At 44.0% G+C, this 17009-nt stretch overlaps 1 protein-coding gene across 4 annotated transcripts in view; it reads left to right on the top strand.

Annotated features, from left to right (window-relative positions):
* The window catches only part of LIMS1 (LIM zinc finger domain containing 1), a 72368-nt gene that overhangs the window by 52159 nt on the left and 3200 nt on the right, over positions 1-17009 (top strand). For all 4 annotated transcript variants that reach the window (XM_053384289.1, XM_053384288.1, XM_053384287.1 and 1 more), the window contains exons 2-8: positions 2349-2508; positions 7948-8014; positions 10805-10925; positions 12353-12502; positions 13422-13572; positions 14397-14489; positions 16078-16126. In XM_053384289.1, the coding sequence (XP_053240264.1) occupies positions 2349-2508; positions 7948-8014; positions 10805-10925; positions 12353-12502; positions 13422-13572; positions 14397-14489; positions 16078-16126 (791 nt within the window). The remainder of the gene's footprint in view (positions 1-2348; positions 2509-7947; positions 8015-10804; positions 10926-12352; positions 12503-13421; positions 13573-14396; positions 14490-16077; positions 16127-17009) is intronic.

Genomic DNA, 17009 nt, shown 5'->3' on the forward strand with positions numbered 1-17009 from the left:
GAAAGAGACCTGGCTGCTTTCTGTATCATGGCGGCAATCCCTTACTTCGCTTGTAAAATACCTATCATGGGTTTGCAGCTGCTCAGAAGAGTGTAGCCTGAGGGGAGTGGATGTCCGCGTCCCATTGCAGAATGTAGTCTGCTGCCATGTTCTTCTTGCAAGCAGAGCTGTTACTTTGGACTGAGACCCATGTGCACAGAACAAGATTAAGGAGAAAGGTCACTTGAACTGTCATGCCTTGTACGCTTTGTATGACCGAGTGGAAACTGGTGAGGCAGAGGATTCTGCCTCTTCATTCTGAACTGCTAAGAGATACTCATGCAATTGTCTCCTGGGGGGGGCGGAGTTATATTGGGAGCTACTCACCACAATCCAAAGCAAATGAGGAGCTGCTTCATGCGAGACACTGAAATTGAATCTGACAACACGTACTCTAACCCATGAAAGCTTATGCTCAAATCAATGTGTTAGGCTTCAGTGTGACATAGGATTTCTGTTGCGATGGACTGATGTGGCTTTCCCTCTCTAAAATGCCTAGAATTAAAGGAGACTTCTGGCTACTTCAAATTTGACACTCCTCTTACCGATTTTTGGCTGATTCATATACAGTGGTACCTCAGGTTAAGAACTTAATTCGTTCTGGAGGTCCGTTCTTAACCTGAAACTGTTCTTAACCTGAGACACCACTTTAGCTAATGGGGCCTCCTGCTGCCGCTGCGCCGCAGCCGCGCGATTTCTGTTCTCACCCTGAAGCAAAGTTCTTAACCCGAGGTGTTATTTCTGGGTTAGCAGAGTCTGTAACCTGAAGCATCTGTAACCTGAAGCGTCTGTAACCCGACATACCACTGTACTCTGTGGAGGTCTGGGTCCTACATATAATGGAGTGTGAGAGTGTTTCAGGCTCGTGCATGCACTTCTACACCCCCACTCACCCACCAAATGTACAAAAGCTGTAGGTGTCCAGGTCATAAATGCAACCCTGTTTTCACCCCAGAAGAGATCAGCTGCTCTCTTGCCAGGTATACTGTGATGTTCCATAAGAGGAAAGGGGGCATGTAGTCACATGACCTCCCAGCATTCTGTTGCATCCTCCTGCCTGCTGAGTCTTACATGTTGTGGGATGATGTGAACCAGGCCAGTGTCTCACACGTCACATTGAAATAAATGCATCTGGGATGGGGAACCCATGGCCTTCCAAATGTTGTTGCTCCAGCTCCCATCAGCCTCAGCCACCATGACCCATGGAGTTGGAAGTCCAGCAATATCTGGAAGGCTCCACAAAGATGGAGGGTGCCCAATAGCAGAGTGGACAGAGGTGCTTTGGGTGATCCCACCTGAGAGTGTGGGGGCAGAGACATTTGCCTGGGCCCTGAGGCGAGAGTAGCATCCTCGCCGGCTTCCCCTCTGCCTCCACCCAAGCTACTCATAAAAAAAAAACTGGGAAGTTGGGTCACCCACAATAAACCACAAAGCCCCCAAGAGTCTCTTTAGAGAAGGGGAAGCTTCCCTTCAGCCAGAGTCCCTTACTGGAGGCAAAGTATCTCTTCACCTGCTTGGAAGATGGTTGTGGCAAATCTTGTCCACTGCTGCCACTGCTATTCCTTTCACTTTTCCTCTTCCACCTCATCCCAGAAACTTCCCACAATAGGAAACAGGCTTGATTGACAGGGGTGATATTTCCTGCCTCTCTTTCTCAATCTAACCCACCTCACAGGGTTGTTGTGAGAATAAAATGAAAGTGGGGGGCAAGCGTGTACACCGCTATGAGCTCCTTGGAGGAAAGATGGGATATAAATTAAATAAATAACTACATTCCGGAATGGGACGCGGGTGGCGCTGTGGGTAAAACCTCAGTGCCTGCCGATCGTATGGTCGGCGGTTCGAATCCCCGCGGCGGGGTGAGTTCCCGTCGTTCGGTCCCAGCTCCTGCCCAGCTAGCAGTTCGAAAGCACCCCTAAGTGCAAGTAGATAAATGGGTACCGCTTTATAGCGGGAAGGTAAACGGCGTTTCTGTGCGCTGGTGCTGGCTCGCCAGAGCAGCTTCGTCACGCTGGCCACGTGACCCGGAAGTGTCTCCGGACAGCGCTGGCCCCCGGCCTCTTAAGCGAGATGAGCACGCAACCCCAGAGTCGGTCACGACTGGCCCGTACGGGCAGGGGTACCTTTACATTCCGGAAGTGGGAGCTGCATTTTCCACTGGTCCCTGAACAGGAAGGCAGTAAAGTAAGTAGGAAAAAGTTGTGTGTTTTCCTGCTGAATTGGAACAGCTGCCTATTGAAAAAGAAGCGCGGTTGGCAAAGCTACCTTATTTGTGTGCTTAACCCCTTTGCTCTTTGTTATTGTTACAGCAACATGGCCAACGCTCTGGCCAACGCCATGTGTGAGCGCTGCCGGGGAGGTTTTGCACCTGCGGAGAAGATTGTGAACAGCAATGGCGAGCTGTATCACGAACAGTGTTTCGTGTGTGCCCAGTGCTTCCAGCAGTTCCCCGAAGGGCTTTTTTATGAGGTTGGTTCCCCGTGGTCTTTTCACTTTTATATTAACTATTCCCAAACCCGTACTGCGCCAGGTTGTGTATGTTGGTCAAGGACTTGCCACAGATATTGCTTCCTTTCCTGCAGTGTCGTTTGAGAGGTAGTTAACACAGGGTCATTTTTCTTTACGACTGATTCCAGGCCACTGGCATGCTTGACTTGGGATCAACTTCTCTCCTTTAACCTGTTTTTTAAGTGCCAGGACCTACCTCCAGCACATTTGAAATGAAAATACAGAAGATAGCCTATTTTGAGCACCTGCAGAGTTCAGCATAACTACAGACTCCACAGTAGTGTGGGGGACCTTTGGCCCTAGCCGTCAGCCACGCTTGCTGTAGTTCCTCAACATCTGGATGGCCACAGCTCCCCTACAGCATAACCACAAGCTGATCCAATACAGCAGTTATTAGGAAACAAAGCTTTTCAATCAGCCCTAACATACATGTTTAGACATTAAGCACCAGGCAACAGAATTCAACTTTAAAAAGCAGCAGTGTGTCGGGTAAATAAAGATGTCCATCTGTGGAGTGATGACTTACCTATCTATGGTTTTAACTTTCTGTTTTATTTATGAACGAGAGTTTTGCCCTATGCTTTCTCCAGAGAGCTAAATGTTGCCTCTCTGTTTAACCTTGTTAGCAACCCTTTGAGTTCAATTAGACCGAGAGATTGTGACTGACTCGGTGAGGGTTCGTGGCGGAGTAGGCACCAGAACTCATGGTCTACAAGGCCCATGTTTGGCAATCTTATCTGCTTGGGCTTAGAACTCAGTCACCTGTAGCTTCCAGTTGTTTGCCATAGCATGCTGCAACACAGAGAGTTAGCAACACTCGTAAGAGCTTGCTAAAATTAGGAGTGCCAGTGCCAAGATGTCCAGAGGAGTAATGAAACCAAATACGTATTTGCTAGATGTAAATGAGGAAGTCCACGGAAATGTTGGCACATGTTTAAGAGGTGCCCGTCATCACGATTAGATTTAAGGCAGGGAGCTGACCACACTGGTCAAATATAGTTTGTGATGGGCTTTACTACCAGAGGTGCTGCATAGTTAAATGATCAGAAAACTTTAGCCTGCAAGAGAAGAGTGAGGTGATGATGGGTGAAGTTAGCAATCTGGAAGGCATATGCAGGACAGTAGATATTTTTAATAAGGGGGCACACTTTTTAAAGAAGTGTATCAACTTTGCATGCATCTGTTCTCTATGAAGTCATTGCTTTAGTGGTGCATTCACAAAGTACCTGCTTTGCAAAGAACTCAGTTCGGGCACCTCTCAGTTGGGCGCCATTGCCATTATAGGAGAACAAGGGAGGCGTTCATGGAGAGTTCTAGCACCTCTTTTTCCAGAAAAATAGCACGGATCACAACTTTCCTTAAAGCAGTGTTCTGGCATCCTCCAGAGGTTGTTGGTCTTCTAACTCCCACAAGCCCCCGTCAGCACAGCCAACAGTTGGGAATGATGGGAGTTGTAGTTCAGGAGCATCTGTAGGGCACCACATTGGCTCCCTCCATTGTGGGTTCAATCCTTGGGGATTTTACAGCTCATTTTTCTAACGCTGAGGCAATGATTTTGAATCTGAGTTTGGTTGAATAGCATCTTTCTTTTGACTTACCCCTCACCCCTTGCCTTATCTTGTGTATAAGTATCATTACTATCTTATGTTGATACCCCAACACATTATAATTTGAAAGGCTGCCTATTTCACTGTAGGAAGCTACCATATATCTTAGTCCAACTATTGGTCCATCTAGCTTTGTACTGTCTACACAGAGGCAGCGGCTCTCCATTCACTGCCCTATCTGGGACCCCAGTGATTTAACCTGGAAGTTTTTACATGCAAACCAGGTGCTCTGTTACATTTTCGATGAATGCCATTATCTGTCGTTTTGTACTATTTTGATCTCCTTTCTCATCCATGAGACTGAAGAAGCAAGTGAGCTCGCTTTATGAGTGAACCCATATTTATTTCGTGTTCGACTTTAGCAAACCAAGATCTCAATCCTGAAGGCTCTTACCAGGAAGTAAATTCTGCTAAAATCCATTGGACTTGCTTCTGAGCAAATCTTGGTAGGGTGTAATTATTTGCTGCTTCTATGAATACTGTCAGTGTATTTGTTTTATCTGTTGGAATAATAGTCCCCAAGATGCCCCCAAGGAATCGTTCAACACATTCAGCTAGGGAGGGTGGGAATTTCCAAAAAGTTAGCAAAATGCATAGATATTAGCAACTAGCTTACGGGCCACTTGAGACAAAATTCCCCCCTGGAAGCCTTTAATACTAGGAACTTAGGCATACGTCACCCTCAAACAAACTTCACTTCAAAGTATGGATTTGTTACAGGTCTTTGAAGCTTTCACCGATAGATCAAGAGGAAGATGAAAGTAGACTTGGCCAGAAAATCAGGCATAATGAGCCAGAAAAACTAGAATGTAATCATAAAAGTTATTGAGAATAACTGGGCTCTATTTTCCATTGAGCAGCTGGATGAACTTGTTCAGTCTATGCCTTGTGTCACACGGTGCTACGAATCTGCAGGGCCCAGCATAATATTTAGACCCCTGATTGGAGGAACTCCTGTGATCCCAGACTAGATTAATAGTATATGGCAGGCATGGAGAAATTTCAGCCTGTGGGCCAAATTAAGCAAACCAGGGTTCCCTGTTCATTTTGGGCAATCCACACTCACTTGCCTTACACTTGGTGTTATGTATGATGTCAGCTATGAGTTAGCTGAAGACACCTTTGGGCCTCATGGAGTTTGTATGTGGAGCTAATAATAATAATAATAATAATAATATCTTTATTGTCATTTCCCCCTCTCAGGGACAACGAAATTACTTGACTGCTCCATAAAAACACTAATTAAAACAATACAGTATAGTACAGCAAGGAAGATTAGATGACTTTCAAAGTCCAGGCTTCCCATTCAGGGCTGAGATCGCTCTGGAGAAGAAGCTGTTCTTAAGACTGCTCGTTCTTGTCTTCATCGTCCTGTATCTCCGTCCCGACGGCAGGAGCTCGAAGAGACAGTGACCAGGATGCGATGGATCCTTCACTATGTCCAGTGCCTTCCTATGGCACCTTGTGGCATAAATCTGCTCTAAGGTGGAGAGTGGGCAGCCAACAATGCTCTCTGCTGCCTTAACAACTCTGCACAACCCCATCCTGTCCTGGGTAGTACAGCTTCCGTACCACACACATAAGCCATAAGTGAGCATGCTCTCAATGGCACAGTGATAGAAGGCAAGCAGCAGTTTCTGCGGAAGATGGTTTTTCCTTAGAATTCTCAAAAAGTACAGTCTCTGCTGCGCCTTCTTCACAAGCCCCCTTGTGTTGACACTCCAGGACAGATCCTCTTGTAATTCAATGCCCAAAAATCTGAACGTTGTTACCCTCTCCACACAGACCCCATCAATCAAAAGTGGCTGGATATTGCTCTTCTGTCTCCTGAAGTCCACCACAAGCTCCTTTGTCTTCCTTGTATTTATGAGCAAGTTGTTAGCTCTGCACCACTCTGGCAGCCGCTCCACCTCATCTCTATAGTCCGTTTCACCCTCCCTTTCAGGGATGAGCCCAATCACGGTTGTGTCATCTGCAAATTTGACAACCCTATTACTAGGGTGAGCAGCGACACAATCGTACGTGTAGAGAATATAAAGGAGCGGACTGAGTACGCATCCCTGTGGTGTTCCTATGTTAGTCTTAAGCATTTTAGAGGTATAAGGGCCCAACCGAACCCTCTGGGAGCGGTCTGACAAAAAGTCCAATATCCACCCACAAAGTGATAACGGAAGCCCCAGCTCTTCCAGTTTAGACATCAGACGCTGTGGTAGAATGGTATTAAATGCCGAGCTGAAATCTAAAAAAAGCAGTCTGGCATAACCCCCCCGCTGCTCCAAATGTGCAAGGACGGCATGGAGGGCAATCGCCACAGCGTCCTCTGTCGATCTTTTCGTTTTATAAGCAAATTGGAATGTGTCCAGTCCCTCTGGTAGGCAGGCAATGACATGATTTCGTACCAGCTTTTCAAAGCACTTCATGATTATAGGTGTGAGTGCTACTGGACGAAAGTCATTCAGATCTTCCGGGTTAGGTTTTTTTGCTATTGGAACGATAATAGAGGACTATGTGAGTCCATTGATCAGCTGATTGCCCATGCAAACAAAAGGAGGTCACCTGACCTTTAAAGCCCTAAACGGCCTCGGCCCAGTATACCTGAAGGAGAGTCTCCACCCCCATCGTTCTGCCCGGACGCTGAGGTCCAGCGCCAAGGGCCTTCTGGCGGTTCCCTCACTGTGGGAAGCAAAGCTACAGGAAACCAGGCAGAGGGCCTTCTCGGTAGTGGCACCCGCCCTGTAGAACGCCCTCCCATCAAAGAAATAAACAACTTCCTGACATTTAGAAGACATCTGAAGGCAGCTCTGTGTGATATTTTAATGTATTTTTAATCTGTGTTGGAAGCCGCCCAGAGTGGCTGGGGAAACCCAGCTAGATGGGTGGGGTACAAATAAATTATGATTATGATTATGATTAGTTGTTGTTGTTGTTGTTGTGACACCAGGGGGTTGGCTGCGACCACCTGGCAAACTTTGCCCGCACACTCTTCTGCATCTCCTAAAACATTTTTACCATCTTCTTTCTTAGTCCAGTCACCTTTGCAGGTCTACCTGGGTCTACAGTACTAAGTTGTTTAGTGCTTTAACCTTCTCTTTCCCTGGGAGCAGGATCCAGATCCACCCGGGGTCCTGATCTGGCTGCAGTTTTGTCACAGAGAGAAACCTGAAATATTTAAATTTCTGTAATAAACAGTGCAGTCTGCCTACCACCCCACGCACATACTTGGAAGTTAATCTGATTGACATAATAAGTACATTGCCGCATACGCTGAAGTGGGGGTTGCAGTCTCTGGAATCATGATTTGTATGCCCATTTATAGAGATGGTGGGTATGAATATTCCCGTCTTTACAGACGTGTTTCCTGCAATACAGTAGAGTGCGGTTTCAGGAAATGTAGAGGACAGAAAGGATCTAATGAGCCAGCAGAAAGTGCTTCCTGTTCTGAATACCAGCACAGGTGTTTATTATTTTGATCCAGTAAAGCAAATGTGACTACGAGCTGATTCCGTGCCCAGATTTTTTTAGCATCCTGTCAGAATCCAGCCATCTAACATAAACTCCACCGCAGCCTCCCAGATTTCTTGTGCAAATCATTCCCTGTGGCATAATAATATACAAGCAGAACTTGTTAAACAATCCGATGGATTAGCAGAGCTTCAGTTCCTTTCTGCCATAAAATCAGGCTGGATCCTGATTGAAAGAACCCGGAAATTGTACGGCCATTTATATGTATGAAACATGAAATGCTATACTCTTCAGTATTCATCTTAATTCCTCTATGTCTTACTTTTTCTAGTTTGAAGGAAGGAAATATTGCGAACATGACTTTCAGATGCTTTTTGCTCCTTGCTGTCATCAGTGTGGTAAGTTCCAGAAAATATTTATATCTATAAATTTTTAAAATATTTTATAAAGATAATGTGGACATCCAAACGTGGGAGGAGAGGCACATATGCTGTTTAAAGAAAACAAAGCAGGTCTGGAACACAAGGAAGATTTTGTTACATATCTGCCAGGAAGATGACTGTCTACGCCCAGATGGTATTCATCTGAACATAAGCCTGCTTTAGGCATTTGTTTGTTTCTCCCCATGATTAACACAGAGAAGGAAGCATCGGCAAAGGCGCTTGTTCTCCACCATCCTCCATGAGTTGGGAGGCGAAAGTTTGTAGTGGAAAGACTGCTCTACTCCTGTAGGGCTCAGTGTCTGATTTAGAAGCTACCACGTAACCTCAGTGGTAGTATGTTTGTTTTGAGTGCAGAAGGTCCCAGATTCAATCCCTAGCACTGGCATCCCCAACCTTCGGCCCTCCAGATGTTTTGGACTACAATTCCCACCATCCCTGACCACTGGTCCTGTTAGCTAGGGATCATGGGAGTTGTAGGCCAAAACATCTGGAGGGCCGCAGGTTGGAGATGCCTGCCCTAGCATCTCAAGTAGGGTTGACTCAAATCCTAGAGAGACCCAGACAGTGAGTGCAAATAATCCTGACCTAGATAGACTAATGGTCTGACTTAAGGCAGATTCCTGTTATGTGTATAAATAAAATTTTGATGATATGCAAAGGAGCAGAGTAGCTTACAGCTAGAAAGCTAAATAACTCTTCTAGGTGATTGATAGCTTCTTTGTAAAGACTATATAGTCGTATCTTGGATCTCGAACACCTTGTCTCCCGAACAAATCGACTCCCGAATGATCGAAACCCAGAAGTGAGTGTTCCGGTTTTTTAATGTTCTTTTGGAAGCTGAACATCCGATGGGGCTTCCGGGGCTTCCGATTGGCTGCAGGAGCTTCTTTTGTTTACAAGAAACTCATGTGGCAAGAAAACATAGAAGAGTATTGATTAATAAAAAATTGGGAAATGAATTTGTTTCATCAGACAGAAGCAGGAAAAGAGGAGTGGTTTTGTATATAAAAAATAAATTTGAGGCTCGGCAAATATTTAAAGATGAAGAAGGTAGGATAACTGCGGTACAAGTCACATGGCAAGGCGAAAAATTGATAATAGTCGGAGTGTATGCACCAAATGGAAGTGAAACTGAATTTTATAAATATATAGTTTCAGGAAATTGCATCATTATCCTTAACACTTCCTTAGTTCCGAAACACTTTTCAAATCTACAGCCTATTGAATACTCAAAAGAAAATGCTTTTAACCGTGGTATTTTTTGTGGCATCTGTGCCTGAGAGCCTCCTTACTATTCCACAGACAATTAAGGCCCCATGGCAGGCTAAACTGGGTCTCTAGATTGTGGCATGTACCGAATCCCACTTAAGCCTCCCTAAGTTTGTTTCACTTAAAAGCAAAGTGAGTGTTATTAAATAGGAATTTCAACCTTCAAAAGTAACCAGACCAAAATATCTTGTTTCCCCCACTTGCTGTGCCCTTTGGCAAGAGACTCAGGTCAAATAACTTAATTAGAATGAGATAATATTCTGTTTATCAGGCACAGGAATGCTATTTCTGGAACTAACTGGGAGATTCCTGAAGTAACCTATCTTAAAAAAAAAAAAAAAGGTCAGCAGAAAGAAAACGAGAGTTGTCTCAGTAATGTTGTAGGCAGAATTGAGTAGGATTTTTCCAGGAGTGTCAGAGCTCTGCCTTAATGTGAGGGGTGGAATTAGATAGGAAGTAGGAGCTTGGATCTCGCTTTCCATACTGCACTGAGGCAGCTGCATGTTCCAAGTGGATCTTGGTTCTTGCCCATTTTGGAAGGAGAAAGTGTTCCATATACTCACAAGTCTCCTTCTTCCACACCCAATAAAGCCCCCTGGATTATGGCAATTGTGTTTAGATGCCTAGAAGGAGGAATCTCCAGGTCAGTTCACCCCCAGGGAGAAACCCGATATGAATTGCCTGCAGGCAGCATTGAAATCTGGAAAGGTAAAAGGAAGTTTTATGTCAGAGCTAGAAGAGGAGAGGTGGCTCCCAAACTGAGGGAAATTGCAGCATCTTAAAAATATATGAGAACTATAGTTCTAAGACACTTCATTTATTTTTATTATTATTTTGTTATCCATTCCAATCCAGTCCTTTCTGCACATGTCCATTATCATCTTGTTGTCAGCCCTCTTAATGGCTTTATTGGCATCCTGTTTTTGAGTGGCAGGAGCATTAAACTATTGGAAGCCCAAATTACAAGACACTGTATTTAGACAGAGTTTTCCACAGTACTTAGGTTTCCAGATTAAGAGCTTCTTTAGCAGCCATTGACTGATCTCCAGTGTTAGCCACATTTGGAAAAGACACATTGAAATTAATGAGCTGAAGTCTGCTCTTAAGTATGACAGACACTCATTGTTTTTCTGTGTTTCATTTTTGCTTTGTACGCTATTATTTCAGGAACTCTGCTTGACCAAAATTTCATTGGGTAACATAAATGTCATTGGGTAAAATTATCTGAATTTGCTTGTTGAGGTTGAAACATGGCAGAAGACAGGGATATAAAAATATTGTTGCCGTTTTGCTTTGTTTACTTCCAGGAGGACACAGATATTTTGGGAGGAATTCAGTGAAGCGCTAAGCAGATCCTGGTGGAACGATCTGCCCTCTCTTTAGTTATATCCCTCACCATATTATTATCTCCAGCACCTTAGCATTTAAAATTAAATCTCTTTTTTTTTAACATCCTGGTATGTTATTGACTTGCAGGGGAGTTCATTATTGGTCGTGTTATTAAAGCTATGAACAACAGCTGGCACCCGGAATGTTTCTGCTGTGATATCTGCCAACAGGTATTGGCAGACATTGGGTTTGTGAAGAATGCTGGCAGGTATTGTTCAACTTCTTTTGTCTTGACTCTTGACACTGAGCATTGTAAATTGATGGCAGGGTCATAACGATTTCAGGATTTTGTCCTATCAAATATAACGCAATAGCTGCTAAAATGGTGGCCGACCTTTGGCATTCTGAAAGCATAGCATTAAACATATTTCAAAACTAACCAAGACAGCAGTTGCAAACGGGTTTCATAGAATCATGGCTGTTGTAGTTGCATTCAACTTTGTGGAGATGAAACATGCTAGGCCCTACCACCTTTCGTTGAGGGAGCGGCTGTCAATGAGTGACATTTGTATCCTGGAAGTACAGGGCTGGAACCAAAGAACCATGCATGGAAGGATAATTGCCACGGTTGCTCTGCAAATTTTTGCAGTGCTATAAGTAAGTCCCATGATTCCGTGTGTGCAAGAGGTTGCGCAAGCAGAACCTTGTCCTTGGATTTAGTTTTGCTTTTCTTAAGTAATAGTTTTGCTTGAGATATGAAACAGCTCTTGGGTAAGAAGATCACTTTGGCATGTGGAAGATCAGAACCCAGCTTTTATGCTGCCTCCATTCTAAAGGTTCTGCAACCAGCAGCCCTAAGGAGATGCTCACATAATATCCAAGAGCTACAATATACTTTTATGGTATGCGGGTGGCACTGTGGGTTAAACCACAGAGCCTAGGGCTTGCCAATCAGAAGGTCACCGGTTCGAATCTCCGCGACAGGGTGAGCTCCTGTTGCTCAGTCCCTGCTCCTTCCAACCTAGCAGTTCGAAATCACAAAGTGCAAGTAGATAAATAGGTACCGCTCCGGCGGGAAAGAAAACGGCGTTTCCGTGCACTGCTCTGGTTCGCCAGAAGCGGCTTAGTCATGCTGGCCACATGACCCGGAAGCTGTACGCCGGCTCCCTCGGCCAGTAAAGCAAGATGAGTGCCACAACCCCAGAGTCGTCCATGACTAGAACTAATGGTCAGGGGTCCCTTTAACTTTACCTTACAATATACTTTTAATATATTTAATCTGATCATGATATTAGAAGACCCTAACTCACTGCAGGCTATAAGCCTTATTGACCTTCTGCTCTATAATGGCATTCTGAGACAATTTTCATAGGCTATAATACCAGGTCAGAGCCTACATCATTGTTTTGCACCAAAAGCAGTTTTTTATTGGCAAAAAGTATCCTTTCACATGTTATATTTGAGAAATTTAAAGGCAGAAAATGACTTTCTGCCAGAAGACCAGTAAAATAACTGTTTTATGGTAAAATAACTGTTTTTTTGTGTGTGTTTTTTGTTATGGATTATTGCTAGTTTATTTTCTACAAAACTGAAGCAAAAGCCCTTGTTACATTTTTGTGGGTTAAAAATAAAATAAAACCCAGTTATAGGAACCTGGTTCCTTTTCATTGCTGTTTCTCCTTTGCTCTCTCTTAGACACCTTTGCCGTCCTTGCCACAATCGGGAGAAAGCCAGGGGCATGGGCAAATACATTTGCCAAAAGTGCCATGCTATCATCGAAGAACAACCCCTCATCTTCAAGAATGACCCTTACCACCCCGATCACTTCAACTGTGCCAATTGCGGGTAAGAGGAACTGGGTGTTTTTGTTTTTTAAATCTTTAGAATGGAAACTTTAGTATCAAAGTGGTTGATAATTAAGCATGAATGCAAATACACAGTCTTACCACACATTTACCAGTGAATAAGATATTTATAAACCTCTTGCAGCCTGGTCCCAAATAATTTCCATTGTGTTCAGTTGGGGTGAGTGTGTGTAGAACCCATTCTGCACATACTTTCGCAGAAGTAAGTCCCAGGTCATATGTATGCATATGATCACTTGACTTTCCTCAGTAAGGCCTTTTTAGCTGGGAAGAACTTGGTCTAGCTGAGGCTCTGGCTAGTATAAACTATTCAGGTTTTTACACTCAACTTGTAAAATAGCCTATTGAGATGAGAGGAATTTGGCTGAGGCACGGCACAGTTTATAGGCCCTGCTTCTTTAATTCTCTAAGCAGGATGTTACTTTTACTTTTGAGAAGGCTTGTATTCATTTTGCCCCAGATGTATTTTACCTCAGCAGGAGTTCTGTGATACCACTTTGAACAGCCTGCCTTCTGTTGAGTGGACCGTCTACAGATTTTCACTGGTGCTCCTACAGACCAAAAGCATTATTCGCTATCACTTTTTGGCGATTCTCATTTTGTGCAACAGGAATCCCCACTTGAAATGGATGCCATGGGGTTTAAATCTGAAAAATGGTTTGTTTTCCCAAGGATCATTTCATATGGTAGCTTTCATGCTGTTGTATTTGGTTTTCAGCTGCTGGCTCAACAGTAACCAGATATTTTGCTGCGGGTATTCATTCCAGTTTGTAACCAAATATATAATAATAATAAGAAGAAAATCATGTTTTCTTTTGCCACTGTATCCACCAGCTGAAATGTATCCCTGTGTTTTCCTTCGCTGTGTCTTCACATTTCTTTTGGTACCTCCTGAACAGAAAGGAACTTACTGCTGATGCCCGAGAACTGAAGGGGGAGCTGTACTGCTTGCCTTGCCATGACAAAATGGGTGTCCCCATCTGTGGAGCATGCAGGAGGCCAATTGAAGGACGAGTGGTGAATGCTATGGGCAAACAGTGGCATGTGGAGGTGAGCCTTGCATGTTGCTTGCTACTGTAAGGATGGGTGCAACAACCTAGATAATAATAGGTCAGAGAAAGGAGTCCTCAAAATAGGGAATTCTGTGTAATTTCGTAGGTTGTGGTAGTTTACTTTTAAAAACATTCTTTAAGGAGCACAAAAGGGACGCGAGTGGCGCTGTGGGTTAAACCACAGAGCCTAGGACTTGCCGATCAGAAGGTTGGCGGTTCGAATCCCCACAATGGAGTGAACTCCCATTGCTCGGTCCCTGCTCCTGCCAACCTAGCAGTTCAAAAGCACATCAAAGTGCAAGTAGATAAATAGGTACCACTCTGGTGGTAAGGTAAACGGCGTTTCTCTACGCTGCTCTGGTTTGCCAGAAGTGGCTTAGCCATGCTGGTCACATGACCCGGAAGCTGTACGCCGGCTCCCTCAGCCAATAAAGAGAGATGAGCGCCGCAACCCCAGAGTTGGCCACGACTGGACCTAATGGTCAGGGGTCCCTTTACCTTAAGGAGCACAAAAGAGAACAACAACAAAGGAAGTACAAAGGAAAATACCAGAATAACCCTCTTGTAATCATTTTAAGAGTTTTACTTAAGGTTTTATCCAGAGTTCAGCTTTGTGCAATGTGACTCTCCTTCCTTTCATTTCCTCACATGCCCTCAGAATTAGCTGCAATGTTCTAGAGCAAACACTTAACTTGCTCCAGTACAGTGAGTTAAGAAGCAAAAATTAAATTATTTGCTCAAGATCACATAGGGATGAATGCAGATGAATTATCACTACATAAAACTGAAGGTAATCCATACTTCTTCCCGCCCCCCTTGCAGCATTTTGTTTGTGCGAAGTGTGAGAAGCCATTCCTAGGCCACCGTCACTATGAGAGGAAGGGGCTGGCTTACTGTGAGACCCATTACAACCAGGTATGGCTGCGTCTTGCATTTTGTACATTCGGCCAGAGACTTTTAGTATGTTAACTCTGAAACTTCGCTTCGTCCACATTTGTTGTCTCGTAGCAAGCGCTGGTATGTGTCAAACCATGTAGATTTGACATTCAATGGATATACAGCATTTTATGAGGCAAAAAAAAAAATAATTGAACAACAATTTGCTTGTAAAGCTTCTAATTCCATGATAGCCTACCTTTAATAGGCAAACTTTTAGATTGGAATATCTCCCCCTTTGTTTTATTTGGTTCTTCAGCTCAAAAACACATTTGGAGACCTGGTTTAAATTTGAGGTTGGAAAACTATATTGCACATTTGCAATATTTTGCAGTGTGGCAATCCAATCTGTGAATTCAAATGTGTGTGTGTGTGTTTATTTCAGCTTTCATTACACATAGAAATCATTTTTTTCTGTTTAATTACCATATTAGAAGAATCATTTAAAATATGGACTAAAATATTCAGAATATAGTCATTTCTTTATTTCAGCTTGTTTAAAACTTTCCCATCTGAGGTTTGTGTGTGTGTGTTTATCGTGTTCATAGGTCCTATTGATCCTTTCGCATCTCCAGTGATCTCTAATAAATTATTACTGAGTCGTTGAAGTTTAAAGACTCCTTTCCCTATTAATAGCTATTTGTGTGTGTGCTTGTTTTTAACAGCTGCCATCGTACAGATGTGGAGTACTGCATGAGAACCTATTGTGAAATCCTAGACTGTGCATTGTGCTCACTTTAAACTGGGCACTGTTTAAGAGTGCACCGCCAAGTGGTCACTTGGGGTTATAGCTCAGACCACACACTGCACGCAGAAGGTGCCAGGTCCAACCTTTGCCATCTCCAGATAAAGGCTCGGAAAGACGCCTGTCTTGTTGGAGAGCCAATGGCAGTCAGTATAGCAGACAGCACTGAGCTAGAGGTCTGACTTGATGTAAAACAGCATCTTGTATTCCCAGCTCAGTTGGTAGAGCAGGAGACTCTTAATCTCAAGGTTATGGGTTCAAGCCCCACGATGGTCAAAAGATCATGCATTGCAGGGGGTTTGAGCAGATGACCCTTGTTGTCCCTTCCAACTCTACAGTTCTATTTCTATATCTGAATGTGTTGGCTCCAGTTCCTGGCCCCCTTCTTCCCCAGCTCCCCTGGGGGTTGAGGGATCCTGCTGAATGGGGCGGGCCATGACACAAGGGCCCAAGAGGAGCCCCAAATATCTGGTAGAGGGGGAAATGGGGATTTCACCTTCGCCTCCTGTACCACGGCCCACTTCACTCATCAGGGTCCCTCAAGGGAGCATTTTTTTGAGGGGGGCTGCAGGAGGGAGGAGGAAAGTCAGCTTCCACAAACACCATTAAATGCATATTTCTCTCAATCCAAACTAGTGTGTGTAGCTTCTTTTTTTAAAAAAAATCAACTCATAATTACTTAAGAGATTTCCCCTCCCCCTACTTAATCTGTTCTGCTAGTGAGAAAACACATGTTTTTAATATGTCCCAACTGCTGATTTTCATTTTCTAAAGTTCTGTGAATACTTGCATGACTATGGAATATTTCCCCCATTTCCGCAGCTCTTTGGTGATGTTTGCTTCCACTGTAATCGTGTGATTGAAGGAGATGGTGAGTCTCTGTGCAGATGCGCTTGTGTCTTAATTTCAGGGTGTGTTTCTTTAAATAAAAAAATAACCCACTTAATACAAGTGATTTAACAAAGGAGAAGCACACTGCGGGATAACATTTGAAGTTGAGTTCAAAATAAAATACTCAAAATGCACATGAAATACTCACGATGCTAAGCATGAGCCTGAAATATTATTTCACGAAACTGTTTAGGGATTGATAGCGTGTTTCCAAGTCAGCTTCTAGTAAAAAAAAGAGCAATCACAAAATATAGTGAGGCAAATGAAAGTGGACTTGATTTGAAAGTTCTCAGATTGATTGATTGATTAGATTTCTTATACTGCCCTTCATCCAAAGCTCGCGGGTGGTTTACAATTTAGCAACACAAAAATACATACCATAATAACAAACAAAAGCACAGTTTGTGGTTTAGACCACAGAGCCACCCGCAGCCATATTGTGTACCTAATACACAGTTTCAGAATAGTGATTTCAAAGACTTTGTGTAACTCTCTTAAACATTGCTGTGGAATATATATGTAGGGACACGGGTGGCTCTGACCACTGAGCCTCTTGGGCTTGCCAGTCGGAAGGTCGGCGGTTCGAATCTGCATGATGTGGTGAGCTCCCATTGCTCGGTCCCAGCTCCTGCCAACCTAGCAGTTCAAAAGCACGCCAGTGCAAGTAGATAAATAGGTACCACTGTGGCGGGAAGGTAAACAGCATTTCCGTGAACTCTGGTTTCCATCACAGTGTCCCGTTGTACCAGAAGCGATTTAGTCATGCTGGCCACATGGCCCAGAAAACTCTCTGCGGACAAAGGCTGACTCCCTTGGCCTGAAAGCGAGAAGAGCGCCGCAACCCCATAGTCGCCTTTGACTGG

This window comes from Podarcis raffonei, chromosome 4, assembly GCF_027172205.1.
Source record: "Podarcis raffonei isolate rPodRaf1 chromosome 4, rPodRaf1.pri, whole genome shotgun sequence".
Classification (NCBI taxonomy): Eukaryota; Metazoa; Chordata; class Lepidosauria; order Squamata; family Lacertidae; genus Podarcis; species Podarcis raffonei.